The sequence below is a fragment of the Eleutherodactylus coqui genome, chromosome 2 (assembly GCF_035609145.1).
Source record: "Eleutherodactylus coqui strain aEleCoq1 chromosome 2, aEleCoq1.hap1, whole genome shotgun sequence".
Classification (NCBI taxonomy): Eukaryota; Metazoa; Chordata; class Amphibia; order Anura; family Eleutherodactylidae; genus Eleutherodactylus; species Eleutherodactylus coqui.
In genome coordinates, this window is record NC_089838.1 from 318,919,640 (window position 1) to 318,934,258 (window position 14,619).

Consider the following 14,619-nt stretch of genomic DNA (forward strand, 5'->3'; position numbering starts at 1 on the left):
CCATCTTACATGCCACCCCACTAGATGTTGCCGTCCCTGGCAACCTCCCCCACTCAAACTCATCCTGCGCGTAGCGCTGTGGGGGTACACCAGCGGTGGACCTGGCCGTCCTGCGCAGAGTCATAGGACCAGGGACAGTTGGCACACTCGGTGGATGTGGTTCTGCTGGCTGGGCATCTCTCTCCCTGGGTGGCGAGCTTGTCACGACCGGGGACTCCGACATGGCCGGGACAGGAACTACCCACCATTCATCATCTACCAGGGGTTCCCCAATACTAGGGGTAGGGATAAGCATCTCCTTATCAGCCGCAGGTTGCTGAAAGTCACAGTGTCTCAACATGTTACGGTGGAGGTTCCTTGAGGGTCCCCCAGTCCCCTCGGGCTCAACCTCATACACGGGGATATCAGGATCTACCTTCTGCTTCACTATGTATGGAACCGCCTCCCACCGCCCATCCAATTTTCCGGTTGGCCTCTTGGCTCTGACCATCACACGATCACCTGGAGCATACTCGTCCATCTGCACTGGCCCCGGGTTGGGGTGCACCACTTGTCTCAGGCGCTCACCCACAACCTTATGTATTGCTCTCAGTCGGCGGCGATGGTCTTGCACCCAGGCGGTGGTGCTCCTCGGCGGAGGCTGCCTCGGATCCGGCATGTGAAGATCCTCGATCTCCTGGCCTGCTCTCCCAAACATAAGCATGTGTGGAGAGTAACCAGTGGTATTGTGAACCCTATTGTTGTAGGCCCACATCAGCTCAGGTAAGTACTCTGGCCACTGGGCTTTTTGACTTTCCTCTAGAGTCCGCAGCATCTGTATCAAGGTGCGGTTGAACCGCTCACACGCCCAATTCCCTTGTGGATGGTACGGAGTTGTGCGGGAACATTCGATACCATAGAGCTGATACAGCTCCCTCATCAAAGCACCCTGGAAACATGCCCCCTGATCTGAATGAATTCTCCGCGGACACCCAAACACTTGGGTCTGATCTCTGGTGGGCACGGCCACTGCATATTTTGTGAAGTGGTCCGTCATGACCAAACAGTAGGGGTGTCCTGAGGTAGAGTACCCGATCTGTACATAATCAATCAATAAGATTTCCAGGGGGGCGGAAGTGCGGATAGTTTGCACAGGGGCCCGTTGCTCGGGGCTTTTACTCAGCCCGCAGGACCGACATTTCAGACATGCCTCGGTCACCATTTCTCCCAAATCCGGGCAATATACAAAGCGCTGGAGCCATTGGTACGTCTTCGCGCTCCCGAAATGAGCCCCCCTCTCATGGGCTTCTTGAGCGGCAGCTGGTCCCAGTGACATAGGGATGACAACCTGTTGCCGGTGCTGCAGCTCTGACTGTACGTATATGGTCCGGCACAGGAGCCCCTGGTTAATACTCAGCTTATCCCATTGTCTCAGCAACTTCTGACCTTCCTGCGTCAGACTGGCCCGCTCGTCCGGGCGAGGCCAAACCTTAGTTCGGACCCACTCTCTCACTTTCCATAGGTCCGAGCAGCTACTTTGGACTCTTTCCCAATCTCCCAACGTCTTCCCCAACACCATCGGCATCCCTGAAGCCACCCCACTTGAATGTGTCAGATTCTGGAATGGTGGTACTCTGCCGAGGTGTGGAATTTCAGTGTCTTCTAAATCCTCTTCTCCCCTCTTGGTCGGCGACCCCACTGGAACTCGGGAGAGGGCATCGGCGTTGCCGTTCTCCCTCCCTGACCGGAACTGGATGCGGTATCGATACTTGGAAAGGCGGGCCATCCATCGCTGCTCAAGGGCGCCTAGCTTAGCGTTCTCCAAGTGCGCTAGTGGGTTATTGTCCGTCATCACAGTCACTTCTGCACCCGTCAGATACTCTGCAAACTTCTCAGTCATGGCCCAGACCAGCGCCAAAAGCTCCAACCTAAAGGAGCTATAGTTGTCAGGGTTGCGCTCCGACTCCCTTAACGACCTACTGCCATAGGCAATGACCCTCTCACGCCCGTCTTGAACTTGAGATAACACAGCTCCAAGACCATGTAAACTTCCATCCGTGTACAGCAAGAACGGGCTATCAAACTGTGCATAGGCCAGGATTGGGGCGCTGGTCAGAGTTCTTTTCAATGCCTCGAAGGCTTCTTGCTGTCGTGGCCCCCACTCAATGGGGCGATTCCTGGGCCCTCCAGTTGTGCCTCTCAGCAGCTCGTTTAGTGGACCGGCCAGATGAGAGAACTTGGGTATAAATCTCCTGTAATAACCGGCCAAGCCTAGGAACGCTTGTACTTCCCGTAGGGTTCTTGGCTGGGGCCACTTTTGCACGGCCTCCACCTTGCTAGGGGCCGGTTGTACCCCTTCTGGAGTGACCACATGTCCCAGGAACTCTATGCGCTGTTGAAGCAGTTGACACTTTTTGGGCTTGATTTTCAGACCATGATCTTGTAGTCGTCCCAGGACCTGCCGCAGTTTTTTAAGATGATCTTCGAATGAAGTCCCAAACACCACAATGTCATCCAGATATATCAATACTGATTCAAAGTTTAGGTCACCCAGACAGTGCTCCATCAACCGCTGAAACGTCCCTGGAGCGTTGGTCAGTCCGAACGGCATCCTATTGAACTCATATAGTCCCATGGGCAAGATAAAGGCTGTCTTTGCCTTGTCTTTTTCAGCTACTGGCACTTGCCAATATCCACTAGCCAGGTCGAGCGTGGAAAAGTACTTGGCTCGACCCAAGGAGGATAGTGACTCTTCAATCCGTGGAAGAGGATAAGCATCCCGGATGGTTTGGGCATTCAATTTCCGATAATCTACACAGAACCGAAGACTTCCGTCTTTCTTTCGCACCAGGACCACAGGAGCAGCACACGGGCTTTTACTTTCCTGTATCACCTGGTTTTCCAGCATGCAGGCCACCATATTTTTCACCTCTTGATACATCTTGGGTGGGATTTGCCTGTACCGTTCTCGAACTGGCGCAGCGTCGCGGGTAGGGATTTCATGCTCGATAGCGGTGGCACACCCGAAGTCTTCATCATGCCTTGAGAACGCTTCCTGGTATTCCCATAGCGTGTCTTCCAGAAGCTTTTGTTGCCCCGGGGTCAGAGAGCGGGGGTCCACTCCCATCAGAGACATGATCACTCGACCGTTCCACTCAGCTGTTGGGGCCTGTTCTTGCTGGACCTTCACAGCAAAGGTCCAAGCTGACCTCCCATCTGGCTGTAGCATGAAGCTCCTCCGGTGAATGACACCGCCCTCGGGCACATGAACTTCAGCCAGCAGGGTATTCCCAGGAACGATCGACTCACTGTCCCAGACATTGAGGCAGCGTATAGGCACGCACCCATCTTTCACGGTGACGAGTGCTCGGGCTACCAGCGGGCGGTTCTGCAGTTCTCCCCGTGGAGCAGGTTCGATCAGGACCTCCAGTCCATTCAGTGGCCGCCCAGCTCCCACTGGAAGCATCAAAATTTTCTCCTGGCGTGGTGGAATCTTCACTGGAGCTCTCAGCGGTACTCTCACATGCCCAATAGGACACCCTGACATGAGGCTCTTCTGTAAACTGCAGCTCCTCACCATCTGCTGTAGGACCTTTTGAGTTGGCCGGTGCGTGGTGGTCCGCTGCCAGTATTTAGGCCCTTCCTTGGCATAGAGGTGATGATCGAGGTCTCTCAGCACGTTCATGCCCAGCGTTACATCGAGTCCCTTTCGGGACGGATGATCTACCAGCACGATCCCTTTTTTGCCAATGTCCTGCCCAAACAGCTGGACTCGCATCCAGACGATCCCTTGTACATCCATTGCACCATTATTGGCAGCTGTCAACCGGATAACACTTCCATCTTCCGGTTCCATCATATGCCCGAAGTGTCTCTCGAAAAACTCCAACGGCATAAGGGTGCATTCCGATCCGGTATCCACTAGGCAGTGTACCTTTTGGCCCTCCAGCTCAGCTTCCATAATGGGACTGCTAGCATAGAGATCGCGTTCATTGCGTAGTGGGCTTAGCTCTGAGGGAACTGCCGCAGGATGCCCTGTTACTGCGGCAGTCGGAAGTTTAAAGCCAGCTCAGGTTCCGTCTGTTGGTGGCACTCTCGAGCGATATGGCCATACCGTCGGCAGTTCCAGCAAAGAGGTCCCCTTGATCCCCGCACCCCGGATGGGTCTGGATTAATGGATCCTCGCCCCCGGAACACTCTCTGTGGAGGTGGGCAGGACGATGGGGTCAATCCCGGGGCCCTGGATGAGTCCGCCTTCATCTGGGACACTTCCAGGCGGAGTTCTCTCATTTCTGCTCGTAGGGCCTGGACCACATCCTTCAAGGACTCGGAGTCTTCAAGACCTCCCCGGGCCCCTGTCACTTGGGTGCTACTCACTGCCTTCACACTCACAGCCATGGGCTCTTCTTCTCTCTCTACAGCAGCTCGGTAAACATTATAAAATGTCAGGTCAGCATCTGCCCGGGTCATCTCTTGCAGTTTATCCTGTAAAAATCTATTGGATAGTCCTAGAATAAATTGGTCTCGTAGTAGCCGGTCCACTTCCTTGAAAGCTCCCATGGCCCCTGAATCCCGTCGTTGCACTTCATTCAACACTTCCTGTAGGGCGTTAGAGTATTGTATTAACGTTTCACCCTCTCGCTGGGACCGGTTGAAGAAGCTGCTGCGCAACTGCGCTACCCTGGTTCGCCCTCCCTGTGCCCCCTCCAGCAGGGAGAATATTTTCTCCAAAGTGTCTCTTTCTGACTCGGGTCGTACCATCACGGTCCGTCTAGCGTCGCCTTCCAGGGCCCCCAATGCTATCTCTGCACGCAGCGCAGGTATCAAATTACTCAATTTAACTATACTTTGTACCCTTTCGGTCCAGTCCTGCAGCCCCATATTTTTACCGTTAAACTTTGGCAAGTGCTGCATTAGTGCTCCAGCCGATAAGTACCCTACTTGGGCTGGCGTGACAGGTACTGGGGCTAGGAATTCTTGTTGCGCAGGGGCACCCTGGGCCGCTGGCGCTAGGGGAATGTTTCCCGCCACGTCTCCGTCCATGACGATCGCTGTATCCTGCCGAACTACGCCAAATGTAAGCCGCCGACCGGGGTGGGCTTTCCAGAATACAGCGAAGTCCTGAACAAAAGACGCGACTCAAAACCAATCCATAGCAATGAGATTTTACTTAATTTGGCAGAACCCTTAACCAACCCGAACTCCCCCAGAAAGTTACATACACTCAGCGGGGAAGCTGAGACTCTTGTGCCATGCAGCGCTGTGCTCTATAATGTGCGCCTTCAATATCCTCCAAGCTTTTGCCTAGCCGCAGGCCGTCTCTAACCAGCCGCTATTACCTTCTATCACCCTGGAAGTAGGAACAATCAGTGAGGATGCTAGGGAAGCACCGGCGGCACAGCACAAGAGCTTACAATCTTATCAACACACCCGTATTCTCCCCTTACACAACACCACTCAACAGATATAACAATATATATAGCTCACAAGTCAAGGCAAAGTACAGTTGCGTAACGTGTGACTTGTAGATATCCTTAGACAGCTCTACGAGTATAGAGTTCTCTGTGTGTTAGGACTATGTCGGACAGCTCAGTCCCCAGCAGTGCGGCCGGCGGCCATCAGTATGCCTAACTAACTAACTAACTGCCGGCCTTGTTATTAGTCTCAATTAGTTTGGCGGTGCGTGCACGGTTACACCAGAGGCCTTAGTTCTCTGGCTGACCCGGGTCTGGTGGGTACCTTTAGACTTTGTCCGGAACGCAGGAATAGGATTTCATCCAAGAACCATATGAACTCACTGACGCCGCTACTTCTGAGCCCGGTCTGCAATGACCATCTTCTCCGTTAAGATGGTAGTCTGACAAACTCTGGAACAGTCTCTAATGCAGCTCCCCTCACGGTAGGTCCGGTCCTCGTTGGGGTCCTTTTCCCGGTCGATCGCAGTGTCTCTCTCGCTAGCTGCAGTCCTCACCAGCTCATCTCAGCTCGCTCGCACGCACCTAACCGCTTTTCTCTCCTACTCTCTATGGTCATGATGCACTTCTTTTTTCTCTGTCTCAGTCCAGAGCACAGTGACCTCTTGTGGTCAAAAACAAAATGACAGTTACAACAGAAACCAGGACATTTACAGCAGGAGGACTGTTTCACCATCTTACAGCAGCATAGTAGATTGACACATAACTTCATCTTAAACCATAAAGTTGCAACAAATGCTGACACCTCTTACATAGCCCGGACATACATGATACATGGCATAACATAAAGCTGGTAATCTAATCATATAGCGACATAAACCTGTAGATGTAACATACAGATCCTCTCTTGCCTGATATTACTCTGAGTGACACAGCTATATCCTTTTGCTTGTGAGGCTGCTATTACTTACTGCAACTCCTCAGAGCTCTTTTATTGGAACCACTACTCGCATTCGGCATGCTATTAACATAGTATACAGACATATGTGTCACAAAGACTGAGGACAGCTAGATCCTTTTCAGCTAACTGAAGTAGTCTATAACAGTAAAGCAGCATAGTAGATCGACACAAAACTTTATCTAAAACTTTGAAATTTAGACTCATATCAATGCCTCCATCATAGCTCGGACAGAAACAAGAAATGGCATAATATGAAGCTTGTGTATTCCAATGAAACATCAACATGAATTTACCTTGCCTGATATTACTTATAGCAAAACAGCCATTCCCTTTGCTTGTGACATCAGTACATGCAGTCTGAGGAGAATCTAATGCTCCTCTATGTGTATACATATTTTATTCCTCAGTTCCTCTAAAGTAACCTTGACTTCATATAATTCTCAGTGCGAACAACACGTAAACACCTCTATCAAATTAACTCGGACGAATCCGGGTATATCAGCTAGCATATATACTGTAAATATATATATATATATATATTTCTAAATCAGAAACTATTACAATATATAGTTACTTTGTTGTTTTTGTGACTCAAGATTAAATCTCAGGATCTCCTGCAAGAAGCAAAGGAAACTTATGTATCTGTCCAAGTGAGTTCACCGCAGTGCACCATTGAGAAGGTCGTCCTTGTGTCTTTCCATAGTGGCTACATCTTCATTCAGACGGACAAAACTATTTACACTCCGGGATCCAGAGGTAAAAAACATTTACCGTCTTCTTGTACACACCAGCACCATTGACACTTTACCACACATCGTAAAGTTCTGTTTCTTTTACTTATAAATAGAGATGAGCGAGCACCGAAATGCTCGGGTGCTCGTTACTCGGGACGAAATTTTCGCGATGCTCGAGGGTTCGTTTCAAGTAACGAACCCCATTGAAGTCAATGGGCGACTCGAGCATTTCTGTATTTCGCCGATGTTTGCTAAGGTTTCCATTTGTGAAAATCTGGGCAATTCAAGAAAGTGATGGGAACGACACAGCAACGGATAGGGCAGGCGAGGGGCTACATGTTGGGCTACATCTCAAGTTCCCAGGTCCCACTATTAAGCCAAAATAGCGGCAAGAGTGGCCCCCTCCCAACAATTTTTACTTCTAAAAAGCCCTCATTAGCAATACATACCTTAGCTAAGCACCACACTACCTCCAACAAAGCACAATCACTGCCTGCATGACACTCCGCTGCCACTTCATCTGGGTTACATGCTGCCCAACCCCCCCCCCCTGTACGACCCAGTGTCCACAGCGCACACCAAATTGTCCCTGCGCAGCCTTCAGCTGCCCTCATGCCACACGCTGGCCTCATGCCACACCACCCTCATGTCTATTTATAAGTGCATCTGCCATGAGGAGGAACCGCAGGCACACACTGCAGAGGGTTGGCACGGCTAGGCAGCGACCCTCTTTAAAAGGGGCGGGGCGATAGCCCACAATGCTGTACAGAAGCAATGAGCAATCCAATCCTGTGCCACCTCCATCAGGAGCTGCACACGTGGGCATAGCAATGGGGAACCCATGTACCACACACTATTCATTCTGTCAAGGTGTCTGCATGCCCCAGTCAGACCGCGTTTTTTTATAAATAGTCACAGGCAGGTACAACTCCGCAATGGGAATTCCGTGTGCACCCACAGCATGGGTGGCTCCCTGGAACCCACCGGCTGTACATAAATGTATCCCATTGCAGTGCCCTAGACAGCAGAGCTAACGTCAGATTAAATGCAGGTGGGCTTCGGCCCACACTGCATGCCCCAACCTGACCGGGGTTTTTAATTCATATACACAGGCAGGTACAACTCCCTATTGTGAAGTCCCTGTGGACCCACAGCATGGGTGGCTCCCTGGAACCCACCAGCGGTACATAAATATATCCCATTGCAGTGCCCAGCACAGCTGAGGTAATGTCATGTTTAATGCAGGTGGGCCTCGGCCCACACTGCATGCCCCAGTCAGACTGGGGTTCTTTAGAAGTGGACACATGCAGTTACAACTCCGTGTGGACCGACAGCATGGGTGGGTGCCAGGAAGCCACCGGCGGTACATAAATATATCCCATTGCATTGCCCATCACAGCTGATGTAACGTCAGCTTTAATGCAGGTGGGCAAAAAATTTATTGGATTACACAGTAGGCGAGGGCCCCCAAAAATTGGTGTACCAACAGCACTAATGTACCTCAGAAAAATTGCCCATGCCCAACCAAGAGGGCAGGTGAAACCCATTAATCGCTTTGGTTAATGTGGCTTAATTTGTAACTAGGCCTGGAGGCAGCCCAGTTAAAATAAAAATTGGTTCAGGTGCAAGTTTCAACGCTTTAATGAGCATTGAAACGTATAAAAATTGTTTACAAAAATTATATGACTGAGCCTTGTGGGCCTAAGAAAAATTGCCCGTTCGGCGTGATTACGTGAGGTTTCAGGAGGAGGAGCAGGAGGAGGAGGATGAATATAATACACAGATTGATTAAGCTAAAAGGTCCCCGTTTTTTATGGTGATAGAGAACGATTCTTCCATCCGTGGGTGCAGCCTACGTATTGTTTAGGTACCGCTGCTGTCCGCTGGTGGAGAAGAGAAGTCTGGGGAAATCCAGGCTTTGTTCATCTTTATGAGAGTAAGCCTGTCGGCACTGTAGATTGACAGGCGGATACGCTTATCCATGATGATTCCCCCAACCGCACTAAACACCCTCTCTGACAAGACGCTAGCCGCAGGACAAGCAAGCACCTCCAGGGCATACAGCGCGAGTTCAGGCCACGTGTCCAGCTTCGACACCCAGTAGTTGTAGGCGGCAGAGGCGTCACGGAGGACGGTCGTGCGATCAGCTACGTACTCCCTCACCATCCTTTTACAGTGCTCCCGCCGACTCAGCCTTGACTGGGGAGCGGTGACACAGTCTTGCTGGGGAGCCATAAAGCTGTCAAAGGCCTTAGAGAGTGTTCCCCTGCCTGTGCTGTGCATGCTGCCTGATCTCCGCGCCTCCCCTGCTACCTGGCCCTCAGAACTACGCCTTCTGCCACTAGCGCTGTCGGATGGGAATTTTACCATCAACTTGTCCGCCAGGGTCCTGTGGTATAGCATCACTCTCGAACCCCTTTCCTCTTCGGGTATGAGAGTGGAAAGGTTCTCCTTATACCGTGGGTCGAGCAGTGTGTACACCCAGTAATCCGTAGTGGCCAGAATGCGTGTAACGCGAGGGTCACGAGAGAGGCATCCTAACATGAAGTCCGCCATGTGTGCCAGGGTACCTGTACGCAACACATGGCTGTCCTCACTAGGAAGATCACGTTCAGGATCCTCCTCCTCCTCCTCCTCAGGCCATACACGCTGAAAGGATGACAGGCAAGCAGCATGGGTACCCTCAGCAGTGGGCCAAGCCGTCTCTTCCCCCTCCTCCTCATGCTCCTCCACCTCCTCCTCCTCCTCCTCAACGCGCTGAGATATAGACAGGAGGGTGCTCTGACTATCCAGCGACATACTGTCTTCCCCCGCCTCCGTTTCCGAGCGCAAAGCGTCTGCCTTTATGCTTTGCAGGAAACTTCTCAAGAGGCATAGCAGAGGAATGGTGACGCTAATGATTGCAGCATCCCCGCTCACCATCTGGGTAGACTCCTCAAAGTTTCCAAGGACCTGGCAGATGTCTGCCAACCAGGCCCACTCTTCTGTAAAGAATTGAGGAGGCTGACTCTCACTACGCCGCCCATGTTGGAGTTGGTATTCCACTATAGCTCTACGCTGCTGTCAGACCCTGCAGCAGTTCGTGGGCCGTGTGCCTCTTCTCTCCTAAGCTGAGTAGTTTCAGCACGGCCTGCTGACGCTTGCCCACCACTGTGCTGCCACGCTGCGCGACACCGACTGCTGGTGACGTGCTGCTGCTGACACATCTTGATTGCGAGACAGAGGTTGCGTAGGAGGAGGAGGGTGGTTTAGTGGAGGAAGCATACACCGCCGCAGATACCAGCACCGAGCTGGGGCCCGCAATTCTGGGGGTGGGTAGGATGTGAGCGGTCCCAGGCTCTGACTCTGTCCCAGCCTCCACTAAATTCACCCAATGTGCCGTCAGGGAGATATAGTGGCCCTGCCCGCCTGTGCTTGTCCACGTGTCCGCTGTTAAGTGGACCTTGGCAGTTACTGCGTTGGTAAGGGCGCGTACAATGTTGCGGGAGACGTGGTCGTGCAGGGCTGGGACGGCACATCGGGAAAAGTAGTGGCGACTGGGAACCGAGTAGCGCGGGGCTGCCGCCGCCATCATGCTTTTGAAAGCCTCCGTTTCCACAAGCCTATACGGCAGCATCTCCAGGCTGATCAATTTGGCTATGTGAACATTTAGCACTTGAGCGTGCGGGTGCGTGGCGGCGTACTTGCGCTTGCGCTCCAACACTTGCGCTAGCGACGGCTGGACGGTGCGCTGAGAGACATTGCTGGATGGGGCCGAGGACAGCGGAGGTGAGGGTGTGGGTGCAGGCCAGGAGACGGTAGTGCCTGTGTCCTGAGAGGGGTGTTGGATCTCAGTGGCAGGTTGGGGCACAGGGGGAGAGGCAGTGGTGCAAACCGGAGGTGCTGCACGGCCTTCGTCCCACCTTGTGGGGTGCTTGGCCATCATATGTCTGCGCATGCTGGTGGTGGTGAGGCTGGTGGTGGTGGCTCCACGGCTGATCTTGGCGCGACAAAGGTTGCACACCACTGTTCGTCGGTCGTCTGCACTCTCAGTGAAAAACTGCCAGACCTTTGAGCACCTCGACCTCTGCAGAGTGGCATGGCGCGAGGGGGGCGCTTTGGGAAACAGTTGGTGGATTATTCGGTCTGGATCTGCCTCCACCCCTGGCCACCGCACTGCCTCTTCCAACCTGCCCTGCTGCTGCACTTACCTCCCCCTCTGAAGACCTGTCCTCAGTAGGCTTAGCAAACCAGGTGGGGTCAGTCACCTCATCGTCCTGCTGCTCTTCCTCCGAATCCTCTGTGCGCTCCTCCCTCGGACTTACTCCAATTACTACTACCTGAGTGATAGGCAACTGTGTCTCATCGTCATCGTCCTCCTCACCCACTGAAAGCTCTTGAGACAGTTGCCGGAAGTCCCCAGCCTCATCCCCCGGACCCCGGGAACTTTCCAAAGGTTGGGCATCGGTCACGACAAACTCCTCCGGTGGGATAGGAACCATTGCTGCCCATTCTGGGCAGGGGCCCGAGAACAGTTCCTGGGAGTCTGCCTGCTCCTCAGAATGTGTCATTGTAATGGAGTGAGGAGGCTGGGAGGAAGGAGGAGCAGCAGCCAGAGGATTCAGAGTTGCAGCAGTGGACGGCGCAGACCTCTGGGTGGTCGATAGATTGCTGGATGCACTTTCTGCCATCCACGACAGGACCTGCTCACACTGCTCATTTTCTAATAAAGGTCTACGACGTGGACCCATTAATTGTGAGATGAATGTGGGGACGCCAGAAACGTGCCTCTCTCCTAATCCCGCAGCAGTCGGCTGCGATACACCTGGATCAGGAGCTCGGCCTGTGCCCACACCCTGACTTGGGCCTCCGCGTCCTCGCCTGCATCCACGTCCTCTAGGCCTACCCCTACCCCTCAGCATGGTGTATTACCAGTAGTGCAGAAACAGAATGCTGTAATTAAATGTGCCGCTTATTGGCCTGTGGTTGGAGGCTGACTTTGCTTACGGAACGCACAGCAGAGCCAGGAAAGAATTTAGCGCATGCCTGTAGTGAGACGTAGGTGCGTATGACTCAGCTAGTGGAATTCACAGCGCAGAAGCAGTCAAGTGTCCAAAGGCCACTAGTAGGCCTTAAGTGTTTTGCTTCTATTTTTTTAAAGGCTGAGCTGAGACAGCAGACAGATACTGTAGGCAGCGTATATACGTATACTGTTTGACTGTGGACAGGATGACGGCGGTGATGTCACGGGCAACTCAGAGCCAGGAAAGAATTTTGCGCAAGCCTGCTGTAACACTTAGCTGCGTATTAATTAGGACTACTACCCCCAGCAGAGATGCAGTACACTGAGGACGGTCACAGGCAGCCCAAATAGATTTTTTTTTCCCAAATTTTTTTTTAAAAAGCCCACTGCCTATTTAGACAGTATATCTCTTTCACCTTTCCCACTGTCCCTGCCTCACCACTACTGGCCCTATACTATGTAAAATTACTGCAGACTGTTTTTCTCTGGACAGGATGACAGCGGTGATGTAACGGGCAACGCAAAGCCAGGAAACACTTATGCGCAAGCCTGCTGTAACACTTAGCTGCGTATTAATTAAGACTACTACCCCCAGCAGAGACGCAGTACACTGAGGACGGTCACAGGCAGCCCAAATAAAAAATTTTTCCCCAAATTTTTTTGAAAAAGCCCACTGCCTATATAGACAGTATATCTCTTTCACCTTTCCCACTGCCTCACCACTACTGGCCCTATACTATGTAAAATTACTGCAGACTGAGGACGCAATGCTCTGCACGGCCGATATACAAAGAAAAAAAAAATGTGCAACACTGCTAAAAGCAGCCTCAACAGTACTGCACACGGTCAGATGTGGCCCTAAGAAGGACCGTTGGGGTTCTTGAAGCCTAAAATAACTCCTAACACTCTCCCTATAGCAGCTCCAGCATCACCAGCACTTTCCCTCCTCTATGTCAGAATGCATCTGTGGCGAGCCGCGGGAGGGGCCGATTTATATACTCGGGTGACACCTGATCTCGCCAGCCACTCACTGCAGGGGGGTAGTATAGGGCTTGAACGTCGCAGGGGGGAGTTGTAATGCCTTCCCTGTCTTTCTATTGGCCAGAAAAGCGCGCTAACGTCTCAGAGATGAAAGTGAAAGTAACTCGAACATCGCGTGGTGCTCGCCTCGAGTAACGAGCATCTCGAACACCCTAATACTCGAACGAGTATCAAGCTCGGACGAGTACGTTCGCTCATCTCTACTTATAAATCAAGTTGACTCAGAACTCCATCATGTTATTTGATAATAAGATGCAGGGGATTTGTGTTTGAAAATCAGAGGATCGATCCGTATAGAAGCGGAGCATGCAGTTTGGCTGGGAGCCTCCAGTACATAGGGTCACCAAAATTCACTGGAACCTTTTTAAAAAAACAAGAGGAACAAAATGCCATGAGCTATTAAATCTATGGTCTGCCTTAGCTGCGTGTGACCGATGCGGTCACAGAGTGCCGGCAACCAGCTAATATGGGGGCACCAGGTGAATGTAGGCTGAGGGTGAACGTTCCCCTTAGGAAAAATACAAACCAGAGACCAGTTCCCCTACAGATGCTTCCACATACAGACTGTCTGGAAACTACAACTGATGCACAGGAGAATGGAGAAAGTCCAGCGTTACGTTAAAAGCTTTCGATCTTTATTAACCATTTTTGGTTTTTTTCTTCCCCTTTTAAAAAATCGTAACTCCTTTATTTATCCATCGATGTCGCTGTATGAGGACTTGTTTTTTGTGGGACGAGTTGTAGTTTTCAATGGTGCTATTTAATGTACCATATATAATGTATTGAAAAACTTTTAAAAAATGCAAAGTGGAGAGTAAAATGAAAAAAACCCAGACATTCTGCCATTTTTCAGTGCGTCTTGTTTCTGCGGCGCACAAACAGCATCCAAAATGACATGATAACTTTATTCTGTGGGTCGGTACGATTGCTACGATACCAAACTTGTACAGTTTTTTTTTTCTGTACTACTTTTTTTTCAGACAAAAAATTTTTTGAAATCTGCTGCCATCTTCTGCGCGCAATAACTTTTTTATTTTCTGGCGATGTAGTTCAGCGAGGGCCCATTTTTTGCGGGATGTCCTGTAGTTTCCGTTGGTACCATTTTGGAATACATACGACTTTTTGATTGCTTTTGTATTGCATTTTTTTCTGGGAAACGGTGACTGAAAGTGCATTTCTGGCATTCTTTATTTATTTATTTTTCAGACGACATTCACCATGTGGGGTAAATGATGCGATACTTTGATAGATCGGACTTTTACGACGCAGCGATACCAAATATGTATTTTTCTCTTATGATTTAGATTTTTTTTTTTTATTATAGATCTGGGAAAAGGGGGTGATTTAAACTTTTAACACTTTTTTTTCCTTTACAATTAATAAAACATTATTGATCTTATTTTTACTGTTTTTTAACCCCCCTGGGGGACCACAACTAGCGATGCTTTGATCGCTCCAGGAGTATGATGTAATGCAGTACTAATGTAA

General features: G+C 51.0%; 1 protein-coding gene across 1 annotated transcript in view; it reads left to right on the plus strand.

The window, feature by feature from the left end:
* LOC136610273 (venom factor-like) overlaps positions 1-14,619 on the plus strand; it is a 183,690-nt gene that overhangs the window by 12,112 nt on the left and 156,959 nt on the right. Inside the window, exon 3 of the mRNA XM_066589505.1 lies at positions 6,951-7,110. Within this exon, the coding sequence (XP_066445602.1) occupies positions 6,951-7,110 (160 nt within the window). The remainder of the gene's footprint in view (positions 1-6,950; positions 7,111-14,619) is intronic.